The sequence below is a fragment of the Cornus florida genome, unplaced genomic scaffold, assembly GCF_030987335.1.
Source record: "Cornus florida cultivar Cherokee Brave unplaced genomic scaffold, ASM3098733v1 CherokeeBrave_3.0.0_Hap2_Chr09, whole genome shotgun sequence".
NCBI classification, from domain to species: Eukaryota; Viridiplantae; Streptophyta; class Magnoliopsida; order Cornales; family Cornaceae; genus Cornus; species Cornus florida.
In genome coordinates this window covers 73,677,817-73,703,897 of record NW_026775579.1, presented here as the reverse complement: position 1 = coordinate 73,703,897, position 26,081 = coordinate 73,677,817, and the positions used below count along the sequence as shown (strand labels likewise).

Sequence of the window (26,081 nt, the reverse complement as noted above, 5' to 3'; positions counted from 1 at the left end):
TTACTTTAGGGTTACTAGCCCACGGGTACCCTCCCTATGTACACACTAGACTGTAGGGGGTTCTCATATCCCCCGTACTAGAGCCTTACTCTAGCTATAGTCATAATAACGACATCCCAAGTTTCCAAAATCAACAAGTTGTGCAACAACGTATATATAAAGCAATAAGCTATTTACCATGCACAACCAAATTTTAGACATAACAATAAATGCTCTAAGTCTTCAGCTACAATGGCATGAAAGATGTCGAATCTTCAATGTGCGATTCGTTACACATAACAACAATATTATTCAATATTGAAAATATACTCATATGAATATACAATAAGTCCAAACCCATTATTTAAAGATAGAAACAACTTCTAAAACATGATTAAATCAATGGAACAATTAGATAGAATTTAATTAAATAAAATAATTAAATTCTCTAGATTTCAAAATAACTCTTAATGACTTCAAATTCATAATGTATATTTAATACAACCTATAACTAAAATATTATTACATAAAACCCACTTATGTAAATTTACAATAAGTTCAAAATTCATGATTTAAATATTCAAACAACATCAAATACATGATTAAATCATTAATACAATAAAATGAAAATTAATTAAATAAAATAATTAATTTCTTTAGATTGCAAATCTACTCTAATTGACTTCAAATAATTATATATTAAAGATCATGGTCATTACATATATCAAACCAAATAACTAATTAAATCAATGGAATCATTAAATAAAAATTAATTAATTAATTTAATTAAAATATCTAAATTTCAAAACTCATCTAAATGATTCCAAATTAATATATATCAAAGATCAAGTCATGGCCTAATTTAATAACATGTCTTAAGTTAATTCCATACAAGTTACAACTATTTAACTTAAATTTCATAAACTATATAAAATTCTAGATTTTATCTAAAGACATGCATACAACTTATATAAACCCCAAAAACACATGAAAACATCTCTTACCTCAATTTGAGATGAATACCTCAAATAACACCAAAATGAAACATCTCTGAATTCAACGAAATTTCGAGGTTACGATGGGGACAACGAGGGAAACAACAAACCTTTTTGCGGCAACACTCAAATCCAAACCCGAACTCAAATCCTAACCTAAAAAATGGTCAAAACTGGATTCTAAAAGAATGGAAATGAAGGCCTCGTCAAGGCCGATGATAAAGCCTTCATCGATGAAGGAAGAATCAAAGGAAAAACGAGGTCAAATGGAGTAAAAAAAAGGAGAAGGAAGAAGAAAAACCAAGGGGCAGCAGCCATGGGAGGGGGAGAGAAAATCTGATGTTTTCTCTCTCCTACCCCCTATTTATAGTACTTCTAAAAAGTGCCCTAAACGGGCTCGCGCGGCCCCAAAATGTGAAAATTGCGTAAACACGCTCAAACGGGAAAAGTCCGTGAACGAAAAAGAACCGACGTAAGAAAAAATGAACAATGGAAGAAACGACATCAAAAACCGAGTCCCGATCAGAAAGATATGCTCTGAATAAGTTTGGTGGCAACCGGGGTCAAAAACCCTAAAACTGGGAAAAATGACCAAAAGGCAAATCTAAGAGTACGCGATTCAACGAAAAGTGAAAATGAATTCCGTACTAGGATCCTAGCCCAAAACAGGACACTTGGCATTAATTTTTGTTAATTACACAAAAGGCCCCTCTACAAAAGGATAACTGCACAAATGACCCAAAATGAAAATATCTTTCAAAAGATACTTTCTTAAAATTGAAATAAAATATCTTCAAAAGATATTTATGAAAAATACCCCAAGAAAAGAAAGTATTTTCCAAGAAACTCTGCATACATACCCCTACGCACGCAGTGAACAACTAGCGTACTTTTCTACAAAAGTAAAAATACGTATTTCATAGAAACCATAAGGAATGAAGATACGTGAAGTCGAAAATCAAATCCAAGCACAAACCATGAGGTTACGCGAAAGGAAATGATAAACGGGAAAAAGACGAAAAGGAAAAATATCGAAAAATGTGAGGAGATAACACAGTCCTTACAAAACAAAACAAAATCTCAAAAAGGAAGAGTGTTGGAGACTATTCCAAAGCACTCAAGACAACCCGAAGAGACAAACTCGAACTCAGAAATGAAAACATCAACGGAAAAAATATATATATCCATAAAAATAGGGAAAATAAAATGAAGGAAAATGACAAGATCATTACAAGAGTGGTATTCATACATATGATAAAATAAAAGTAAATTTTTTTTGACTTGGTGATGACAATGTTATGTTGAGGAGGTTGCGTGAATCACCACCGTTAAATGCTCACTTCACCTCGTCCAGTGAAAGAGTAACTGGAGAAGATTTTTTTCCAAACGGACATAGTAAAGAGGGAAAATTTAAGCACGGGAAAGATAGAAAATATTGTATGTTCTTTCATAACCTGAAAAAGAGACCAAAATCACTCATTTATAACTCTTTTAAGTTCTATTTTGTCTAGTTTTGTTTGAGTCACATACCAAATTCCTTCTTGAATGACCTAAGTAGGGCTGCAAGTTGGGTTGGCCCAACCCAGCCCAGTACCAATCTAATCTCAAACCAAAATTGGGTTGGGTTGGGCAGCTCAAATTTTACCTAAAATGAGTTATGTTCATAACTCAATCCAAATATTTTGGACGGATCAAACGGATTTTACGAGTCAATTTTTATTTATATAAATTATTTTTTATTGAGACATCTAGATCTTGACCCATAAATACGGGTTTCAGGGGGTCAGGTTTAAGGGATGTTTGTGGATTAAAGGTTGAAATATTTCTTCCATCTCCGTGTTTGCCTGTGTGAAGTATATATGCTTCTTTGCAACACGTAAATCCTTATGCTAAGGGCGGGGGCATGAGAGTTTTGTTTTTATTTTTTTTTGAGACATCTAGATCTTGATCCATAAATACGGAGTCTTTTGTTTAGTGAGGAGCTTTTTAAAAAAAATTAATTTGGACCAAACAAGACAGGAAAAGAAAATAAATTATTAAGATTCTTTAGACGTCACCATAATAATATAGTAGCACAAGTTGTTCTGTTATTAACTTATTATATACAAATTTGCTGTCTTCACTTTGAAAATCATAGCTGTCTGGCCAATAAATTTTTTATTAAAATAATAATCTACAAGTCCTCAATCAAATTTTGATCTCATGTTTACTTAATTAACTACGCAGTAATGTTTGTTATTTTTTATCAGTTGGGCCGGCAATTGTTTTTTAGTCTCTCTTTCTTCTCCTCTCTCTTTCCTCTCTCTCTCTCTCTCTTCCTTCATTTTTTTCTTCTTACGGGCAGAGAGATAGAGAAGAGGGAGGATCCACCACTGCATCAGCCAAAAAAAATGAAAGGGAAAAAGAAAAGAAATAAGGGAAAAAGAAAAGATGAGAGAGAAAGAGAAAGAAGAGATGGGAGAGAGAATGGAGGCCCAAAAAAAATAAAAAAATAAAAAATTCTGAATTGGGTTTGGATTTGGATTTGAGTTGGGCTGAGTTAGTCCATCTAAATTACACTTTTCTACCTAAGACAAGCATTGTGCAATTTTAAATGATTATTCATTCGCCCTCAAAATAAGTATCCACCTTTTCATTTTTTTGTTCCAAACTAATGCTTATCTAAAATAAAATATCTACATTTTTATTTTTTGCTATCTCAAAATAAATGCCTCATCTAAAAAACCAAACTATTATTAGTGTTATTTTTTCAACATTATCAATTTAATTTTATTGCATTAAACTATAACATCTATGTCACCTACTATATATATACAAAATTGATAATTCATTCATTATTAATATAATAAAAAAATTCTAAAATTAATAATTTTTTAATTAATATTTATTACACCTCTTATCTCAAAGTAAATGTCATATTTTTTGTTCATGAGTCCAGAGTCCAGGTGGAGTCCAGGTGTTTCGAGAACAGGAGGAGTATTATTTTTAGTTTAATACCAATTTAAACTAAAAATTTCAATTTAATCACTAAAAGTTAATTTTCTTAATATAAACTTATCTTAACTACCGAAAAAAAAAAGTCCGCGCTTTCTTCGAATACGAGGAAAGAAAAAAAGAAAATGTTGTTCTTTATCACTTGACCAGGAACGCTCTCTCTCTCTCTCTCTCCCACAGTCGAAAATGGCAGAAGATGCCTGGAGTGAAGAAGCCTCTTTAGGTGTGTCGAATAATAGTTCACTTTCACGAACTTACGACATCTTCTTGTCTTTCAGGGGCAAAGATACTCGCCTTTTCTGTATCGATTTCCTATACTATGCTCTGGTGGAGCAAGGGTTTTCCACATTCTTGGACGACAATGAACTCAAGAAAGGAGAAGCGATTAAGCCCGGATTGATGAAATCGATCGAGGAATCAAGGATCTCCATCGTCGTATTCTCGGAAAACTACGGGTTCTCAAGATGGTGCCTCGATGAGCTTGTGAAGATCATGGAGTGCAGGAGGAATTTGGGACAGATTGTTCTTCCTCTTTTTTATCTAGTAGATCCGGCCGATCTGCGGTGGCAGAGGGGGAAATACGCTGAAGCATTTGCCAAGCACCAACCGCGTTACGGAGACGACCAGATTCAGAGGTGGAGAGCTGCTTTGACTGAGGTTGCCGATTTGTCGGGTTGGACCTTTCAAAATGGGTACTTTTTTTAGCCTGTCAATTAATCTAGAATTACTGATTATTTCCTCAAAATTTCAATCTGTGAATTTCACATATTCCCTATTAAATTTGGATACTCGTATGATTTTCAAGATTTTATCACCAATTCATTTTCCTTATCCAGTGTGGGTTACTGGGAGGAATAATTGCAATCATATTTATTTTCTACAAGAAGTTTTCTACACAAAATACGGTTTTGTTTTTAAAATTCACAAATTTGATAAAAAGTCGAGTTTTACCAAATATCTTGTTTCTTTAGCTATGATGGAATCACTTAGCATTAAGTTGGTGCAAAAATTGCAAGACTCATTCATTTTTCACTGCTCTATCAAACTTTACTAAATGCTTATTTTTTATTTCTTATTTTTAAAATGAATTCTGAATTGAGGGAGAAAAATTTGCAGCCGTTTGTCAGATCTAATTCGAAGCATCAATAAAGTGATCACAAAGATATTAGATCCTTCGTCTTTAAATGTTGCGGAATATCCAGTTGGAATAGAGCCCCGTGCTGCAAAAGTCGGGGAGGTGCTAAACTTGGCGCCAGATGATGTTCGAATTGTTGCAATCTGGGGGATGGGCGGAATAGGCAAGACTGCAATTGCTAAAGCTGTATATAATTTTATGCATCGTAAGTTTAAGAGCAGTTGCTTTCTTCTAAATGTTGGAGCAACTTGGAACCAACTCAACGGCGATGTTGATTTACAAAAATTGCTTCTTTCTGATATCCTACCCGATGCAAAGCAAAGCATAACAAATTCTGCTCGTGGAATTGAGGTAATAAAACGCCGAGCATGGTGTCAAAGGGTTCTTCTTGTCCTCGATGACGTGGATAACGTGGAACAATTGAGTACATTAGTCATAAATCGTGATTTACTACATTCTGGAAGTAGGGTCATTATAACTACTAGGAATTTGTCTTCAATAAGTTCACTTCAACTTCAAGAGAATGAGGTGTATACACCCGAGGAGTTGAATAAGGAGGAGTCTCTTAAACTCTTCAGTTGGCATGCTTTCAAGGAAGAAGGTCCTTCAGAAGACAGTAAGATGCTCTCAGCGGGAGTGGTGGGTTATGCTAAGGGGATTCCTTTAGTTCTTAAAGTTTTAGGTTCCTTCTTTAGGGACTTAACCAAATCTCAATGGATAAGTGGATTGGAGGAGTTAGAGAAAATTCCCCATGATGACGTCCAATTGGTACTTAAGCTAAGCTATGATAAACTTAATCCTCAACAGCGTGGCTTATTCTTAGACATTGCATGTTTTTTTGTAAGAATGAACAAAGATTTGGCAATCAAAATTCTAGAAGGCCGTGGCTTCAACCCAAATTCTAATATCGAAGTTCTAGTTCGTCGTGCTCTTTTACAAATTGATTCAGATAATCGGCTGATGATGCATGATCGAATTCGGGATATGGGTAGAGAAATTGTCCGCCAAGAATCTGATCAAGAGCCTGGAGAACGTACCAGATTGTGGAATCCGGAGGAGGTTCTTGATGTACTGGAAAATAACAGAGTAAGAGCCAAATGCATTAATTATTTGGTTAATATGGGAGGTTTTGTTCACCGTAAGAATGCACTCGCATACAACACAATACTGAAATCTCACAATTAAGGGATGTGATCCTAGTTTCTTACACAATGATTTTCTCACCAATATGATGTCTCTCTATTTACATATTTATATAATTTCTTGTGCATCTCATTGTATCATCAGGGAACAACAAGAGTTGAAGGCTTGGTCCTAAACTCGCCAAAATCAGATGTGCAACAATTGGATGCAAATGCATTTGCACGGATGAACAGACTGAGACTGCTTCGTATTAATTATGTTCGCCTAAATGGGAGCGCAGAACATCTATCCGGAAGACTAGTGTGGCTGTGTTGGAACGGTTTCCCTTTGAATCATATACCATCGACCCTGCTTATGGGTAACATGGCTGCTATTGACTTGAGCTATAGCAGCCTCAAAGTTGTTTGGAAAGAAACTAAGGTATGAAACTGTTTTCTCTCTTTTAAATTCATCACATTGAAATTTATTTCTGTTCTCTGTTTCTGACAGGTTCTGAATAAATTGAAATGCCTCAATCTCAGTCATTCCTATTCCCTGACCAAAACCCCAGACTTCACTGGACTCACCAGTCTTGAAACATTGTTGCTTAATGATTGCACAAAGTTGCGAGATGTTCACCATTCTATTGGATGTCTACAAAATCTTGTTGTTTTGAACATGAAGAATTGTCAAAATCTTCGCAAGCTTCCGGAAAGTGTATTCACGTTGAAATCTGTCATCTATCTTGATCTCTCTGGCTGCTTGAAATTAGCAGTGCCAACATATAGATCATGGTATTCAATCATCCTGTCTTTGGTACCACCAGCAGGAATTTTGGATTTCAGTGGGATGTTGCCGGCTTCTATACATGGATTAAGTTCCATTTCAAAACTATATCTGGAAAACTGCAATGTATGTTATGTGCCCGGTGAAATTGGTAGTTGTGTCTCCTTGCAATTTTTGAATCTCAGCAGAAATAATTTTGCTAACCTACCAGCAAGCATTACCAACCTTTCTCAACTGAAGGTCCTCTATCTAAACCAATGTACTGAGCTTCAAATTCTTCCAGGTCTTCCAATAAAGTTAAAGGGATTGAGTGCAAACTACTGCACATCGTTGAAAATGATATCAATTGAATCAAAAATGGATGAAGCCCCATTCATGACTTTTTATGGTTGCCACATACTAGCCGACAATTTTGCAAACGATTTTAAAAAAAATCTACTCCAGTACCAGGTACTCTCTCTCTCTCTCTCTCTCTCTGTGTATATATATATATATATATGCACACAAATAATTAGTAAAAAACGATAGTTAGTTAAGGGGCCATTATTTTGAACCATAACATTCATCCCATTAATAACTCAGTTGTTATTACCAACGAGTCTATGATTTTTTATTGCTAAATTTTAGAAAAGCAATTCGTTTTGTAGTTTGTACTCATGACAGAAGATTGATTGAACAGGGACGCCCAGAGCAAGGCGATTTTAGTATTTTTCTTCCTGGAAATGAGGTTCCAAATTGGTGCAACTACCAGTGTGTGGGATCATTTCTATCTTTTCTTGTGCCTCCGCTGGTGGATAGGAAGATACAAGGGTGGATTTTATGTGTTGTCTTTGCTGGCCGTTGCGATGACGATGACGACATGTTTGCTATTTCTTATGGTATTTACAATAAAACCATGGGCACTAAGATGTATTACCAACCAACAGTTGATGGCTATCCTTTGAAGTGTGAAGATCAGATGTGGCTCAACTATGTGCCGCACCGGTATCTTGAATCAGAGTGGAAGGAACTTGAATCTCCACTGGGAGGTGGTGACAGAGTGGAGATGACAATAAGAATAGACAAGCGGCGGCAGGTGAAGAAGTGTGGGGTTAGTCTCATCTACGAGGGGAATAATGAGGACACCTTGCCTTCCAATGATCTACCGGAGGAGATGGACTCTCTCACGAGGCTTGTATCGGATGAATCATTTCTTTATGAGATTGGAGTGTTAAAATCCAAGAAGAGGGGCTCGCGTGTGAAGTTGGGCTTTCCAATTGCGAAAGGCCCGAAGCAATTTGAGCAATGAGGACAACCACTTAAGTCTGTACATATAATGTCAAGGTTTGTGTCAATTTAATCTATCCATTCCACTAATCCATTATAAAGATTTTGTCTGTGATATCCTGAATTTTAATGTAGTTCTTTAGTAAATAACATGGGTTAAGGTTTACCTACTTACGAGTATATTTTGATGGTGTAATAGAGTAATCTTGTGAGTTCAAACTTGTTATCGTCTTAGAAAATAGATATTAATTGGGTTTGAAATATAGCAATGCATAAAGTTGTGATAGAAAGTACAATTGTAGTTGATGGTGATTAGATTGGAATGCATTTTATGGTGACATGTCTTGGGGAGGAAAAAGAAAGTGTGATACACGCCATGCCTAAATGGAGGATCCCCACATGCCACCTACGGTATTTTCACTATTAATAGTAGTAGTAAAGCTTCTTAAGGAAGCTTTCTTTAGATACATTCGAGTAACTACTGCATGTATATATGTATGCATTGTAGTGCCTACTTAATTACATAGATGACAAGTGTTGAGTGAATGCTTACTTTATATATATATATATATATATATATACACACACACACAATAAGTAGTATTGGTTTTAGTTTGCTGGAAAGCTTTTGCTAAACGAAACGACTTGGGTCTTAGCTTCTATATGGATAGCGCATATATAAGTAAATTTAGCTAGATGGTAGTAGAAGCTAAGGAGAGGAACGAAAGATAAGGAGAAAGAAAGAGAGAGAGATGGGTGGTGAAACAAGGAGAGGGGTTCCGAGGGCCATACAATGAAAAATCTGAACTGAGAACAGCCTTTCAAAAAAAAAAAAATTCTGAACTGAACGTGGGATTGGAGCTGAAATTAGTATACTTTGATTTGTTAGATTTATCTGATATTTTGAGGTTATTAATTGCACTAGTTAATTATTTCATGGGCTTTAAATTGACTTAAAAATGTTGAGAATTGAAGTTGATGCTAATTTTTGAAAAATTAAAATAAACTGCTGTAGAACCGAATTCTTGAACAGAATTTTATTCATTGTTTTCTTTGTTATTTGGCCTGATTGTGTGGATATTTTATACAATTAATTAATGATTTAAATATTGTAAGTTAGCTTTCAAATTACTTTAGTTTCATGTAATTTGAGTTGGTATTTTATTTTCTACGAATTCTTAAAGACGAATCATTCTTGCTGCAACTCCTTGGAACAACAGTATATTTGTGTAATTTTAAATCACCTATTGTTGGATTTTGAGAGTAGAATTTTGGGAGATGAAAATATACGTATCATATTTTCTTTAGAAATTTATTTCATCATTTCATATGAAGTACATGACTTGTTAGTGAATTTTTTAGCATGTGCTTATGGATGTGGTTGGAAAACAGTTTGTTCAACAAAAAAAAAATGGTATCCGGTTATCTACTTTGGTATTTGGTTCTGGTTGTATGTGCCGGATATGAAATGGGTAGGATAAGAACTTCCATTGGGTTGAAAGACCTTAAACATGCTGGGTTTAACGTTGGGGTGTTCACGGTCCAAGGTTCAGGCCCCTTAAACCAAAGGACCGGGGCGGTATTCCCCCGGGGGTAGGTTCCTAAAGACGCATAGGGCACACGTGTTAGACCAATTGCTGTATTGATGACGTTCTCTAATTTGTTATTATGGAATGGATTACTTGAGTATCGTTTTTATGAGTTCAAATCAGTGAATTGAAATTGGAAGTTTAAATATTATGTCTATTATTATTTTTTCTAATAAATTTCAACTGCTAAATCTCAAATGTTCGGTTCACATTTTAAAAGTGCTAACATTACTATTTTCCTGAAATTTGTGAAGGAGACTCATTTCTTTGGAAAGACTACTTGTTTTTCGAACAAATGTTGGGAACCATTTTGGGGATTGTGTTACTCACCCTATTTTTTTTATAAAACATTTTCAGGCATTAGAAGAGGTTAGCAAGCTATGGATAACTATAAGGCAGCCATGAAGTAATTGGAAATTTTAGTAAGCAGGTTTGAGCTCATTATTTATTCTTTAAGGTTGTCTAAGCTTTATTTGAAAAATGGATCTTATTGATGGGTTATGTTATGCGAACTTGAATTTTAATTTATTTTTGAAACCATATAGAAATGGATTTGAGTGTTGGATCAACAACTTATGGTTTGAGTAAATAATTTTTTTTTGGTGATTTCTATGAATTGTGATTAGCTCGGGCACGCCCGTAAGTTGTTGATGTGTGTTGTAAGATACGATGCATTTTTTATTCATGTTTGATAATCTTGAATGGTAGATGAGCACAAGCTTTAGTGCATATGGTATCACGATCTTTATGATTTTTTCAAGTTCCATTGTCGGCATTATCCAACTTTTAAGATCTGATGTACTCTGTATTTTGGTATGTAACACCCTTGCCTTTGAAAGAAAAATGTATGTACATCTATATACACAGACTCTCAAAGGCAAGAATATATGTACGCATTTTTTTCAAGTTATGGAGTCTTTCAAAGCTAACTGATAAACTTCAGCAGGACAATCATTTTTTCTTCCTTTTTTTTCTTAGTTATACTCAAGCACACATGCCTCCACCGAGACTCGAATTTCTGACCTCCCTTTGAGAGGTAGGAGCTTGGTACTCACGTTAGTCCCCATATGATGCTTGCTTTCACAAGGTCACCTAGCCTTTTGGGGAGAGAACATTTCCCCTATGCCACCTTGGTGCCAATTTTCTTGAGAGTAGGTCCAAACCAGAGAAAAGCTCTGAAGATGTAGTTCAACTAGGGTTTGACATATGCAGGAAGGTATTTGGGAGTTCCACTTATCACATCTATGTTGAAAGCCAATGATTGTAGCACCTTGATTGATAGGGTTACCTCTAGGATTCCCCACTGGACCAGTAGGGACTTATCTTTTGTAGGTAGAATGCAACTCATAGAGCAGTCCTCTTCCCCGCCCAAATGTATTGGAGCTCAAAAGTTTATTCTCCAAAGTTTATTCTCCCTGTTAGCATCATCAATGAGTTGAACTACATCTTTAGAGTATTCAATCAAAGCCAATGATTGAATACTTTCCTTTATATTTATGAATAATAAATAAACTATTTCAAGTATATTTGAATTTTTCAATTCATATTTTTTCAAAAAAATAATAATAATAATAAATAAATCACAAGCACAAACAACAAAGCTCAATAAAATTGGGAGACTGATATTATCTTAAATAAAGGGCATCAAATAATTTTAACATATCAAACTAATAAACTAATAAATAAATACATCATTTTTTCAAAATAAGTGTCCTTTTTTAAAATCTAACTTTTTAAATTATATTTTTTATTATAATTTATTTATTATATTAGTAGTGGGCCCACAGTGATGTGATGATTCCCTCCCTCCCTATGTCTCAAAATTCTTGGATGTTTAGGAAATCTAACTTTTTATTTTTATTTTTATTTTTATTTTTTATAGTGAGTTTTTATTATTTATTTATTATATTGGTAAGAATGAATTTTCAAATTTATCCTTACTGAAAGACAGAATAATACTCCATAATTAGTGCACTCTTTTAATCAAGTTAATGTCACAATGGTAATTTGGGAATGTTAAAAATATATAACATTGAATGAGATATGTATTTTAGGATATTCCAAAATAGATATATGGATAAAAATTTTGAGACGATGGCAATACTTTTTATAGGTTAAATTGATAATATTTATAAAAAATAGTATATTGACTTTTCAAATGAGAAATTTATTTTGTGACAAATAAAAATAGAAAAATAAATTGTGGGTACACATAAATTTAAAAGGATAAGTTACACTCACATCCCTAATATTTGTTTTAATGATTGTCATATACAAGTTAATCTCTTTTTTTTACAAAGACAATAGTGACTCTGACTTATGAATTAACCTATTTAAAACATAAAATTATCTTTTTAACCTTCCATTAAATCTCAAACCTAGATCAGCATGTATGTATTTGACTAATCATCAAACCTCTTTTGCGCAACTGTTTGAACTAAAATTACCTGCTTTTACATGTGTAATTTTTAATTTATTATATTACACTTGTTTATTAAACGGTTAAATTTAGGTTAAGGGTGTTTAACCCTTTCCATAAAATGATTGTACTCCGTTCAAGTCATATAACAAAAACTAGAAGCATAATTTAGCAAAAAATATCTTATGGTGGGGATTGGGAATAAATCAACGGAGCCGCAACAGACAATATTAAGGACAAGATAGTCTTTCTGCTTCCTCTAACCGACACATTTTGACACAACAATACAACATGAATAATACTACTTGTTAACCTAAATTATGTTTAACAATTTATTTACTTATCCATAAAATGATTGTACTCCGTTCAACTCATATAACAAAAACTAGAAGCAGAATTTAGCAAAAAATATCTTATGGTGGGGAGTGGGAATAAATCAGGGGAGCCGCAGTAGACAATATTAAGGGCAAGAGAGTCTTTCTCTTCCTCTAACAAACACATTTTGACACAACAATACAACATGAATAATAGTACTTGTTAACCTAAATTGTCACTCCTAAATGGATAGCTAACTTCCCTAGATGCTAGCGCTCATCAATCAATTCCTCCCTCCCTGTCCATCCATTTTCTCATCCTTCTACCAAATAGAGTTTAGAATTGCCCGATTTAAAGGAATTCAACATATTGACAAGGGAACTATAAATGACAACTAAATGTAGCACACAAATAAATTAGACTCAAATGTTGAAATACAATTAGTCATAGTAGGTAACGAAAAATGTTTTAACTAACTAGGAAAAATCACAATCAAGTTTTATCCTACTTGCAAATTGCTTTGATCCAAAAAGAAAAACATAAGAGCATTAGATTCCGGATAAAACAGATCTCAATAATAAGTTAATACATACATCTGTAAAAATCAGATACAGGGAAGTGATTAGTTGCATGAGCATGTAAAATTGCTGTAAAAATCGTTAGATGAGCGATAAGTTTGAACTCAGATATTGAAAAGTGATGAGATGTAGTGCATCTGGTGGACTTAGTGTAAAGACACACTCATTTAATATTGATAAAAGGTGGTTTCGTCTTTTAAAATAATTGATATTTTAAACAAAAAATAAATATTCTATTGAAGGAGAGACAAAACATTTTACACTATATTAAGAGAGTACCACTATAATTTATTCAATTTAAAATTATCAAAAATTATTAATTACCAAAAAAAAAAAACATAGTCAACACATTCCGACAAAAATAGTCGGCACTTTCTTGGAAATTTCGAATATGAGGAAAGAAAAAGGAAAGGTGGTTGTAATTTACCACTTCACCTGTAATCCTCCTTTCTCTCGGGAGATTCAGAAGCCCAATATATCTGTCGATTTGATCTAGTAGTAGTATTTTAGTTTCGAAAATGGCAGATGGTTCCTGGAGTGAAGAAACCCCTTTTGTTTCACGGACTTACGACGTCTTCTTGTCTTTCAGGGGAGAAGATACTCGCCGGTCCTTCACCCACTTCCTATACAACGCTTTGGTGGAGCGTGGGTTTTCAACATTCATGGACGACAATGAACTCGAACAAGGAGAAGGGATTGGGTCCGGATTGCTGAAAGCGATCGAGGAATCCAGGGTCTCCGTCGTCGTATTGTCGGAAAACTACGCGTCTTCAAGATGGTGCCTCGATGAGCTCGTGAAGATCATGGAGTGCAGGAGGACCTTGGGACAGGATGTTCTTCCTGTTTTTTACGGCGCAGATCCGTCCGACGTGCGGCGGCAGAGGGGAGTTTACGCTGAAGCATTTGCCAGGCACCAACAGCGTTTCGAAGACGACCAGATTCAGAGGTGGAGAGCTGCTTTGACTGAGGTTGCCGATTTGTCGGGTTGGATCTTTCAAAATGGGTACTTTTTTTTAGACTGTCAATTAATTTAGAATTACTGATTATTTCCTCAAATTTAGAGTATTAAAATCTGTGAATTTCACATATTCTCGATTAAATCCTCAACTAATTTAGTTTTTACTGATTCAAATTCCTCAAATTTGGAGTATTTGAATCTTTGAGTTTCACATTCTATTTTCTATTAAATTCTTACCACTAATTCGTACAAATTATTTCAAGGGGCAAAAAGAAAACATTTAATGGCCATTTAATTTTTCATTTTCTTAATCTAATCAATAATAACCTTCTTCAACATTGGACTTTTTAAGACAATACACCATGATTTTTATGTCTGATGTAATAAACTAAGATGGCATGTTTACAGCAATTAGCATGACTTATTTACTTCACTGATCTGTCAATCTTAGTAATTTCTAATTTTCTTTTTTTATTGATAAATGCTTAGCTTATATCCAGTGTTAGTTGCCGGGAGGAATGATGGCAATTATTTTTATTTTCTTCAACAATTTTCCTGAATAAACCTAGTAGAACAAAATACAATTTATTTATTCAAATTAACATCTACAAGCACCACTTTCTGAAATTTCTTCATATTCAAATTTAAGGTTTTAATCAGTATCCAGATTCACAAATTTTATAAAAACTCAAATTTACCAAATATCTTGTTTCTTTAACAGTTAGCTATGATGGAATCACTTCTCATCACAGGTCCATCAAACTTTAGTAAATGCTCATTATTTTTTTCTAATGAAAAAGAAGAATTCTAAATTGTGGGAGGAAAATTTGCAGGTTTGAATCGAAGTTTATTCGACTTATCATTAATGAGGTCGCACGTATAGTATATGGTGCATCTGTAAATGTTCCAGTCTATCTAGTTGGAATAAATTCCCGTGTTGAAAGACTCAAGGAGCTGCTAATCTTGGGGTCAGACGATGTTCGAATTGTTGCAATCCAGGGGATGGGCGGAATAGGCAAGACTGTAATTGCTAAAGCTGTATATAATCTTATACATCATAAGTTTGACCGCAGTTGCTTTCTTCCAAATGTTAGAGATACTTGGAACCAATACAACGGCCCTGTCGAATTACAAAAAATGCTTCTTTCTGATATCCTACTTGATAAAAAGCAAAGCATTAGAGATTCAAGTCATGGAATTGAGGTAATAAAACAGCAAGCATGGTGTCGAAGGGTTCTTCTTGTCCTCGATGACGTGGATCATGTGGAACAATTGAGGACATTAGCCATAAATCGTGATTTACTACATTCTGGAAGTAGGATCATTATAACAACTAGGGATTTGAATTCAATAAGTTCGGTTCAAGTGAGTGAGGTGTATACACCCGAGGAGTTGAATGAGGAGGAGTCTCTTAAACTCTTCAGTTGGCATGCTTTCAAGAAAGACCATCCTCTAGAAGGCTATGAGATTCTCTCATCCGAATTGGTGGATTATGCTCAGCGGATTCCTTTAGCTCTTATAGTTTTAGGCTCCTTCTTTTTGGGCAAAACCATACCTGAATGGGTAAGTCGCTTGGAGAAGTTAAAGAAAGTTCCTGATGATGAAATCCAAGGAAGACTTAAGATAAGCTTTGATGCACTTGATTCTGAAGAAAAGGCCTTATTCTTAGATATTGCATGTTTTTTTGTTGGAATGAATGTAGATTTGGCAATCACAATACTAGAAGGTTGTGGTTTCTTCCCAGAAATTACTATTGGAGTTCTAGTCCATCGTTCTCTTTTAAAAATTGATTCAGATAACCGGCTGATGATGCATGATCTGATTCAGGATCTTGGTAGAGAAATTGTCCGCCAAGAATCTGTTCATGAACCTGGAAAACGTAGCAGATTGTGGGACCAGAAGGATGTTCTTCATGTACTGAAAAATAACATGGTAAGAGCCAAATGGCCCAAATGCATTAATTATTTTGTTAATATGGGATGTTTTGTTCACTGAAAGAATGCCACCGCATATGACACAACACTGAAGTCTCACAATTAAGGGACGTGATCTAGTTTCATACACAATGGTTTACTGACCAATGTGATCTCTTTCTATTTACACACACTCTCACACATATAGATACATATTTATATAATTTCTTGTGCATCTCCTTGTATCATCAGGGAACAACGAGAGTTGAAGGCTTGGTCCTAAACTTGTCAAATTCAAATGAGCTACAAGTGGATGCAAATGCATTTGCACATATGAACAGACTGAGACTGCTTCATCTCAATTATGTCCACGTAGTTGGGAGCCTAGAACATATCTCCAGAAGATTAGTATGGCTGTGTTGGAAAGGTTTCCCTTTGAATTGTATACCATCTACCCTCTTTATGGGTAACATGGCTGCTATTGACTTGAGCTATAGCAGACTCAAAGTAGTTTGGAGAGAAATTAAGGTATGAAACTGTTTTGCTTTCTTTCAAACTCATCACATTGAAATTTAGAAATTTATTTTTCTATTCTCGGTTTCTGACAGGTTCTGTATAAGTTGAAATACCTCGATCTCAGTCATTCCTATTTCCTGACCAAAACCCCGGACTTCACTGGACTCACCAGTCTTGAAATATTATTGCTTAATGATTGTACAGAGTTGCTAGAGGTTCACCATTCTATTGGATGTCTACAAAATCTTCTTATCTTGAATATGAAGAATTGCCAAAATCTTCACAAGCTTCCAGAAAGTGTATTCATGTTGAAATCTCTCATCTGTGTTGATCTCTCTGGCTGCTTCAAATTAGGCATGCCAGCAGATAGATCATTGTATTCAATCATCCTGTCTTTGGTATCACCAGCAGGACATCCGGATTTCAGTGGGATGTTGCCAGCTTCTATACAGGGACTAAGTTCCATTTCAAAACTATATCTGGAAAACTGCAATATATGTTATGTGCCTGGTGAAATCGGTAGTTTGGTCTCCTTGCAATTTTTGAATCTTAGCAGAAACAATTTTGCTAGCCTACCAGCTAACATTACCAGCCTTCCTCAACTGAAGGTCCTCTATCTAAACCAATGTACTGAGCTTCTTTCACTTCCAGCTCTTCCAAGAAAGTTAAAGGGATTGAGTGCAAACTACTGCACATCATTGAAATGGATATCAATAGAATCAAGAATGGATGAAGCCCCATTCATGACTTTTTATGGTTGCCCCAAGTTAGTTGACAACCTTGCCAATGTTTTTAGAAAAATTCTACTCAAGTACCAGGTACACACTCGCTTTCTCTACACACACATAATTAGTAAAAAGCAATTGTTGTTATGGAGCCATTGTTTTGAATGATATTGCTCATCCATTAACAAGTCAATTGTTATTACCACAAATCTTTTTTATTCCAAAATTTAAGAAAAGCATTTTGCTTTGTATTTTGCACTCATGACACATAATTTGATGGAACAGGGACTCCCGGAACAAGGCGATTTTAGTATTTTTCTTCCTGGAAGTGAGGTTCCGAACTGGTGTAACTACCAGTGTGTGGGATCATTTCTATCTTTTCTGGTGCCTCCGCTGGTGGATAGGAAGATACAAGGGTGGATTTTATGTGTTGTCTTTGCTGGCCGTTGTGACGACGACGACGACGACGACGACGACGACGACGACGACGAGGATGATGATGATGATGATGATGATGATGATAATGATGATGATGACGATGACGATGATTACATGCTTGCTATTTCTTATGGTATTTACAATAAAACTATGGGCACTAAGAAGCGTTACCAACCAACAGTTGATGGCTATCCTGTGACGTGTGAAGATCAGATGTGGCTCAACTATGTGCCTCACCGGTATCTTGAATCCGAGTGGAAGGAACTTGAATCTCCATTGAGAGGTGGTGATGAAGTGGAGATGACAATAAGAATAGACAAGTGGCGGCAGGTGAAGAAGTGTGGGGTTAGTCTCATCTACGAGGGTGATGATGAGGACACCTTGCCTTCCAATGATCAACCAGAGGAGATGGCCTTGCTCACGAGGCTCGTATCGGATGAATCATTTCTTTTTGAGATTGGAATGTTAAGATACAAGAAGAGGGACTAGCATTGGAATTTTGGCTTTCCAATTGCAAAAGGCCTGAAGTGAGTTCAAGCATGAGAACAACCACTTTAGGCTTTAAGTATAAATTATATCCATTCCACTGATCCATTATGAAGATTTTGTTGTAAAATGTTTTTATGAAAGAATTCTGCGATACACCTTTAGAAGAACTGTGTGACTTGGCTTGTAACACGGTAAATTTTTTGTTACCTTTCCTCAAACCAAGTAAATTTTATCCTTTAAATTTTTGATGCAACATGACTCAAGTCATTTAAATGTCTGGTTGTCAATAATTTCTTTTGTGATATGTTTTAGTTCTTCTCTGCATTTTTCTTTTCTGCTTTTAGAATGCAGGGCCATTTTATGAATGGCTTGGAGCAGGGTTAACAAGTGTCAAGATAGAAGGGTTTAACAATGGAATAAAGGATCTGTCAACATGCACTTGGACCTACAAGGCATGCTTTCTCTCTTCCCTTATTTTATTTTTATTTTTATTTTCTTTCTATCTACTTTCTTTGTCCATTTAGTTGCATCCTGTTCTTCTAAAGCATGAAGTTCAATCATAAGAACACACATCTTCTCTATTCTAGTTCAGCATATTGTAACATTTTTTTTTCCTTAGGCTAGTTCAGAATAATAGAATAATTTAGTTAATTCTATGGTTTCCATAACTTGGTTCATTTGCAAATCTTTCATATGTGGATCTGTGTTACCTGAACTCGTCGTTTCCGGCGAGGGTGTCCGTGTCGACACGACACGACACGACACCGACACGGACTCGGGATATGCGTCCGACCTTGTACGGTCAAGATCGGACACGGCCGTTGAAGAAAACCCTTGTTTCAGTGGTCGGAAATTATGGTCGGAAATTTCTGGTTTCATCACGTTTTCAGGAAGAGGTTTTGGAGAAGACGAGGGTTCTTCACGCGTTGGTTTTGCATAGAAACCTACCCTATTTGGAGCGTCCCACTCACGCGTAAACTTGACACCACTCACGCGTAAACTTGACAGCCTGTCATTGTCGAGAAACGTAACAGAGTGTGTGTGTATATATATATAATCATCTAGTGGGTTACCAGTTGTAACCCACTAACCATGTACATGTTGACCGACATAAAAAAAAAAACAGGTGTAATTTTACATTTTTGACCTTATAAGTTGTGATGGAAAAATTAGAAAAGATTGGGTAGGATTCAGTTACGGGATTTCTGTTCTTTCTTCCTCTTGTGTGTGACTGTGTATACATATATATGGGTTTTTTTTTTCGGGTTTTTTTTTTTTTTTGACAAGAATAACCTAATTTATTACTCTTCTTATATTTGTAAGTTAATACAATTATGTAATTTTGTACTCATGAAAAATCTTTTCCCTAGTTTTATTTTATATTTTGTTTTTCCCTCTATGTTTTTTTCAGAGTTCATATTGCCGGCCAGCAGTGCAAGAAACACTGTGAGATCACCATCGCCCAGGGAGCATTGTAAGAGGGATTCATTGGATTGGGCTGGACTCAATATTTTAATTCTGACTTCTCACCGGAATCCGTGGATTCCGACCGGAATCATTCTTATTAAACATGGAGTAGTAAAATAAACTATGAGAAATTTGAGTTCCATTGATTCCAATTTGAATCTATGATTAATTTAGTTTGATTTTGAAATTATTGAGTTCATAAAATTACAACAATGAAAAAAAAAAAAAAAAAAAAAAACTTTGAAGAGAAAAAAATTATGATTTAATTGACTAAAGGGAAATAAGAATGTAACTTTTTTTTTTTTAAGAAAAAAGGAAAATATAGGAATTTGAAGAGTAAAAGAAGGAAAAAAAAAAAAAAAAAAAGGAAATAAGAAATAATTTTAGTAAATGAAGATTTTAGATATAACGGACAATAAGTAAAAGATCAAATTATGATTTAATTGACAATTATGATTTAATTGACGAAAGGGAAATAGGAATGTAATTTTTTTTTTTTAAGAAAAAAGGAAATTATAGGAATTTGAAGAGTAAAAGAAGGGAAAAAAAAAAAAAAGAAAAAGAAAAAGAAGGAAATAAGAAATAATTTTAGTAAATGAAGATTTTAGATCTAAAGGACAATAATTAAAAGATCAAATTATGATTTAATTGATCAAAGGGAAATAGGAATGTAACTTTTTTTTTATTTTTTTAAGAAAAAAGGAAATTATAGGAATTTGAAGAGTAAAAGAAGAGGAAAAAAAAAAAAAAGGAAAAAAAAGAGAAGAAATAAGAAATAATTTTAGTAAATGAAGATTTTAGATATAAAGGACAATAATTAAAAGAATAAATTATGATTTAATTGACGAAAGGGAAATAGGAATGTGACCCTTTATTTTTAAAGAAAAAAGGAAATTATAGGGATTTGAAGAGTAAAAGAAGGGGGGAAAAAAAAAAGGAAATAAGAAATAATTTTAGTAAATGAAGATTTTAGATATAAAGGACAATAATTAAAAGATCAGACTTATTTGCTTTGACTTTTCAAAATGGATGACTAATATAAGAAATCTAAAAATAATATTGTCTAAAATGATAAAAGGTTTTTCCCATAATTAAATCTCATAAATCCATTAAAAAGGGTAAATAAATACTTATGCATTTTTTAAATAACTTTCATATAAAAAATATTGAAAGTAAACTAATTTCACATTAATTACTAATCATGTTTGAGGTTTATAAATATTCTAAAAAATATTATATACATTATATTTAAATTAATTAACTTTTTATCCTATATTTAAAGCTCGTATCTTACACACTCACTTATTGCTAAGAAAATTATATAATTTTCTTATTACTCATTAATCATGTTTAAGGGTATAAATATCTTACAAAAAAATTTAAATTTATATTACTTAAGTTTCTTTTCTATTTAAATCTCGGATACCCATTTATTAGTAAGATAATTATATAAATAATTACACATTAAATTATTTATTTTGTTTACAAAAATATTAGAATAAAATTAAGTATTTAACTAAAAAAAAGCTTATATTTAAGTATTTAACTATATAATTCACATTGAATTATATTTGTCCTAATTAAACACATTGAATTAAGGAAGCTTTGGAAAAAAAATAAAAAAAATTAAGGAGGTTATAATAGTATAGTAATCCTACATGACTATATAATTAAGGATAGTGATGGATGGGCCGATAATTTTGGCAGAATATACATGGCAATCCACGTAAGCAACTTTAACAATTAAAAAAAGGAAAGAAAATAAAAGGGGAAACAATATATGCATCTGCACATTCATCTTTCCCAGGCTGTCAAATTCTAGGCTAAGTATAGTTATCAAATCTCTCCCTCTTTGTTTCGTCTCTTCAAACAATATTTCTTACCTTTTGAAATTAAGAAGGCTACACTAATATAGTGATCCTATTACCTATATAACTATATAATTTAACACGTGTAATTAAAAATCTCATACTAATATAGTGATCTATATATAACTATATAATTAAACGCATTGAATTATAGAGGCTATATATACTAGTATAGTGATTCTATATAATTATATAATTTAACACATGTAATTATATGATTTATATCTATATAATCAAACACATTGAATTAAGGAGGCTATACTATTAGTACAGTGATCCTGTATAACTATATAATTAAACACATTGAATTAAGGAGGCTATATATATATATATATATATATAATGATCGATCCTATATAACTATGTAACTAAATAAGGCTTAATTTAATTACTAATTAATTATAATTTAAGTTGTTAATTACATGTATGTAGTCACTTTCATAAGAACTAGTAATTCAATACGAACTAGTAGTTCCATAGCAACTAATTGCAACCTTGGGTAGTCACATCATCAACTTGGAGGCTGAGAAGATTTTTTTGAATACAATGATACAAGTTATGTACAAGTGTACAACTGACAAGGTTTTATATATTGCAAAAAATAACATATTGGAGGCGGGAGTTTCTTTTGCATTTAATGCATACAAGACAAGGGTTTGAAAAGTTGAAATCCAATGTATATGTGGCTATGGCTTGTGGGTTTGGTGGAGTGCATGGAGATTGGAGATGACGGAGTGTTAGACTCATTATACTCTACCAAACTCTTATTTCTCGGACACCACATCTCTCTCATTTGCCGAAAGTCCGATAGACATTGAGCTTCAACAATAATCTCATCTGCAAATACGGAAGAAAAACAGGTATATACTCAAATCAAATGGTTGGTTTTTTATTCCTCTAAGTATTTTTTGATTTCAACAATAATCTCATCTTCAAATAGGGAACAAAAACACGTTTATACTCAAATCAATTGGCTGGTTTTTATTCCTCAAACTTTGAGCTTCAACAAAAATCTCATGTATAAATAGGGAACAAGAACAGGTATATACTCAAATCTATTAGCTGGTTTTTATTCCTCAAGTATTTTTTGATTTTAAGTTTCAAAGTAATGGCCGAACTGCCAAGTTGGTGCTGCTAAGTTGTTAACATACATCTTAAGTATTTCGTATTTTCTCATTCTCTTGTTGTTGTTCCCTTAATGCATCAGTAATGTACTAACAAATTAAAAATTACATTTAGTGTGTAGAATTATATTTATTGCTTATGTGTACTTTGTTTATTTTTTTTATTACTTTGTATACATTCTTTATTTTCTAGATGTCTGCCAAAGGGAAAGGGAAGGTAAACCTAAGACCATCAAAAGCTCAAAGAACTGAATTTGATGACAAACCACTATGGAATCATGTGATAGTTCATAGCCTACCAACACGTGGAGGTAGAAATAGAAATTGGTGTTGCAATTATTGCAACAAAAAGGTTATAGGATCATATTCAAAAGTCAAGGGTCATTTATTGAAGATTCCTAATCAAGGGGTTGAAGCTTGCAAGTCTATAAGCAATGATGTATTTGAAGCACTAAAGAAGGAACATGTGCAATCTGAAAGCAAAAGGGCACAACAGGAATTGAATGTGAGAAAGAAGGAAGGGTATTTATCATTGCCTGAAGGATCAGAATTATTGCAATGCAAAAAAAGAAAGGGATTAGCTCCAGGAGCTCTAGAAAATTCATTTAATGTAGCACAAAGAGATGAAGCAGATAAACAGGCTGCCCCGCATGTTCTATGCATCTGCCTTATCCTTCAACTTCGCAAGGTGCCTTCACTTTAGAAAATATTCACTCACATTAGCCAATAGCAAGTTATCTGGCTATACACCTCCAACATTCGACAGATTACGAACAACATTGCTGGCCCAAGAGAAGGCACATTTTAATTGAAAGCTCCAACCGATAAAAGATAGCTGGAAAAAGAAAGGCATGTCCCTTTGTTCAGATAGGTGGTCAGATAGACAAAGGAGGCCACTAATAAATGTAATGGCTGCATCAGTAGGTGGTGCTATGTTTTTGAAGGCAGTTGATGCAAGTGGCAACATAAAAGATGCTGAGTATGTAGCAAATTTGTTTATACCAGTGATCAAAGATGTGGGAGAACACAATGTTGTTCAGATCATTACTGATAATGGGAGTAACTTTAAGGCTGCTGGGGGTATAATTGAGAGTACATATCCTCACATCTTTTGGACTCCATGTGTTGTGCATTGCCTAAATTTGGCACTAAAAAGCATTTGTGAACCATCTGAAACCTCACCTCAATATACTCATTGTAAATGGATTATTGATTTGGTGAGTAGTGTTCAAAATATAAAAAATTTCATTGTTAACTATGGCATGGTACTCTCAATTTTCAATACTTACTCGGAATTGGGTTTACTAAGGGTAGCAGAAACAAGATTTGCATCAAGCAAAATCATGGCAAAACGTTTGAAAGAAGTGAAGAATGCACTTAAGAAGATGGTGATGGATCCAACTTGGAGAAGGCTTTTAAAAGGAGATGGAAAGTCAGCAATTGAAATCAAGGCTAGGGAAGTTAAAAAATGCATTGTGAGTGACAGTTGGTGGGATGACTTGGAATATCTCTTGGAATTTACTGAACCTATTGTTGATTTTTTGAGGTTAGCAGACACTGATGCCCCTGTTCTCCATTTGATTTATGATATGTGGGACACAATGATTGAGAAAGTTAAATTCAGAATATTTGCTCATGATAAACAAGATATGCTGACTGGCCAATCAAATTTCTTTGATGTCATTCACAATATATTGGAAACAAGATGGAATAAAAGCAACAATCCACTGCATTGTATGGCTCATTCATTGGTTCCTAAATACTACACTGAATCTTGGATTAGAGGTGGAAGTGATGGAGTTCCACGGCTCTCACCACATGAAGATCAAGAGGTCTCTTTGAATAGAAGTAAATGTTTCAAACAATTATTTAGCAATCAAGATGATCTTCGGAAAGTTTATATTGAATATGGAGCTTTTTCAAGTGGATCCGGTTACTTCAATGAGCCTCATGTTATTGATGCAAAATTGTATGGGGAACCAATTTCATGGTGGGCAAATCATGGTTTTTCAACACCAATGTTACAAGCTTTAGCATTCAAGCTTCTTTTATAGCCTGCATCATCATCTTGTTGTGAAAGAAATTGGAGTACATAATCTCTTATTCAAAGCATCAAAAGAAATAGATTGACTACAAGTAGAGCTGAGGATTTGGTCTTTGTACATTGCAACCTCCGTCTCATGTCAAGAAAGAAGAACGAATACAAAGAAGGGCCGACAAAGTATTGGGACTTATGTAAGTTCACTAACTAACTACTTTTAAATTTTAATATCTTCAATAAACTTCTAAAAATATTCTTCTTCTGCTTAATGATTTTTTTTTTTTTACATCAATGTTAATTTATTTTGTTTAATAGGTGATGATAAGTTTGATATTGATGGTAATACTCTTGGGGAACTTGCTGAACTTTCCATCAATGATCTAGAGTTAGAGCTTATAACATTTGATGATGCATTTGAAGAAGGGCAAGAGGCTGCCTTAGGGGCTGAAGTTGAACCACTTGAAGAATTCCAACAAGGAATAATGGATTGAAGAAAAAGAAATGAAGCAGTTCAAAGATAAAAGAACCATACCTTGGCTTTTGAGTTATGATTTTTGCTTTTCTAGTTTAATTTTTTGAGTTGTTGAACTTAAATGTTGTCTTGTTTCCAAGTTGCCAACTTGTCTGTTACTCTGTTAGTAACTTAGTACTTGGTTCAGTGCTTGGTAATGCTGTAATAGTATACTTTGAATGTGTCTATGACTTTATGATATAAATTATATAATTGTAGTTTAAACTTTAAACTTTTAAAGTCTTCAATTTACTCTTAACTTAAGTTCTTAACTTCTCAATTCTTTAACAGGTGAAAGTGAATGATATACTCATTTAGGCATTTAGGCTATTTAGCAACCAGCAGGTATGCTTCTCTATCCTTATGTTTAACAATTTAGCATCTGTTTATTTTTTTTAATAAGTTCACAACATAAGATAAATTTCAATTTAATATTTCAGGTGCAAACTTGCAAAGTGCGGATTGTGCAAGTGTGATCAGTGGTGATATACTGATATGTAATTGAAGGCTAAAGTCACTAAAGTATTATGGTGCAGTGCAACTGTACAAGTGCAAGTGTGGGAATTCAGTATTCACAGAATCACAATAAAGTGATAAACCAATAAAGTACTTATAAGTTATAATTATATAATTTATATCATTCTAAATTACTAATATACTGTCATGTATCATACATTCATGTATGGTTGTATGCCTAACTGCCTATATATATGTCTTTAGACTCTTTAATACTCCAATATACTATTTTCTATGCCATGTCCAGGTACCCGTGTCCGAGTTTTGGACACTTTTATTCCGTGTCCCCGTGTCCTATAATTTAATAAATAGATGGATCCGACCTCTAGACACGTAC

The 26,081-nt window shown here is 33.9% G+C and overlaps 3 protein-coding genes across 4 annotated transcripts; all 3 read left to right on the top strand.

The window, feature by feature from the left end:
- The first annotated feature begins 3,887 nt into the window (after positions 1-3,887).
- Positions 3,888-10,595, top strand: LOC132274422 (disease resistance protein RPV1-like). Of its 2 annotated transcripts, XM_059775697.1 has the most exons (6): positions 3,889-4,660; positions 5,085-6,189; positions 6,391-6,666; positions 6,736-7,461; positions 7,691-8,334; positions 10,224-10,595. In XM_059775697.1, exons 1-5 carry the CDS (start codon positions 4,155-4,157, stop codon positions 8,297-8,299), a joined length of 3,222 nt encoding a protein of 1,073 aa, XP_059631680.1. In that variant the 5' UTR covers positions 3,889-4,154; the 3' UTR covers positions 8,300-8,334; positions 10,224-10,595. The 2 variants fall into 2 exon arrangements, with proteins under 2 accessions (XP_059631682.1, XP_059631680.1); XM_059775699.1 differs by lacking the exon at positions 10,224-10,595 and having other exon boundaries at positions 3,888-4,660; positions 7,691-8,447.
- A 2,960-nt stretch (positions 10,596-13,555) lies between these two features.
- LOC132274421 (disease resistance protein RUN1-like) lies at positions 13,556-18,490 on the top strand. The gene is made up of 5 exons (XM_059775696.1): positions 13,556-14,181; positions 14,970-16,068; positions 16,302-16,577; positions 16,658-17,383; positions 17,576-18,490. The coding sequence occupies exons 1-5, from the start codon at positions 13,697-13,699 to the stop codon at positions 18,215-18,217; spliced, it is 3,228 nt and encodes a 1,075-aa protein (XP_059631679.1). The 5' UTR covers positions 13,556-13,696; the 3' UTR covers positions 18,218-18,490.
- Positions 18,491-23,584: 5,094 nt separating this feature from the next.
- Positions 23,585-25,208, top strand: LOC132272861 (uncharacterized). Its single transcript, XM_059773940.1, has 2 exons — positions 23,585-24,680; positions 25,033-25,208. Exons 1-2 carry the CDS (start codon positions 23,585-23,587, stop codon positions 25,206-25,208), a joined length of 1,272 nt encoding a protein of 423 aa, XP_059629923.1.
- Positions 25,209-26,081: the final 873 nt, after the last annotated feature.

Coding starts and splice junctions, on each gene's coding strand:
- LOC132274422 (XM_059775697.1), top strand. CDS start 4,155: ATGGCAGAAGATGCCTGGAGTGAAGAAGCCTCTTTAGGTGTGTCGAAT. Junction 4,661..5,084: donor GGTTGGACCTTTCAAAATGG/GTACTTTTTTTA, acceptor AAAAATTTGCAG/CCGTTTGTCAGATCTAATTC. Junction 6,190..6,390: donor ATGTACTGGAAAATAACAGA/GTAAGAGCCAAA, acceptor TTGTATCATCAG/GGAACAACAAGAGTTGAAGG.
- LOC132274421 (XM_059775696.1), top strand. CDS start 13,697: ATGGCAGATGGTTCCTGGAGTGAAGAAACCCCTTTTGTTTCACGGACT. Junction 14,182..14,969: donor GGTTGGATCTTTCAAAATGG/GTACTTTTTTTT, acceptor GAAAATTTGCAG/GTTTGAATCGAAGTTTATTC. Junction 16,069..16,301: donor ATGTACTGAAAAATAACATG/GTAAGAGCCAAA, acceptor TTGTATCATCAG/GGAACAACGAGAGTTGAAGG.
- LOC132272861 (XM_059773940.1), top strand. CDS start 23,585: ATGGCTGCATCAGTAGGTGGTGCTATGTTTTTGAAGGCAGTTGATGCA. Junction 24,681..25,032: donor TTCATGGTGGGCAAATCATG/GTTTTTCAACAC, acceptor TTTGTTTAATAG/GTGATGATAAGTTTGATATT.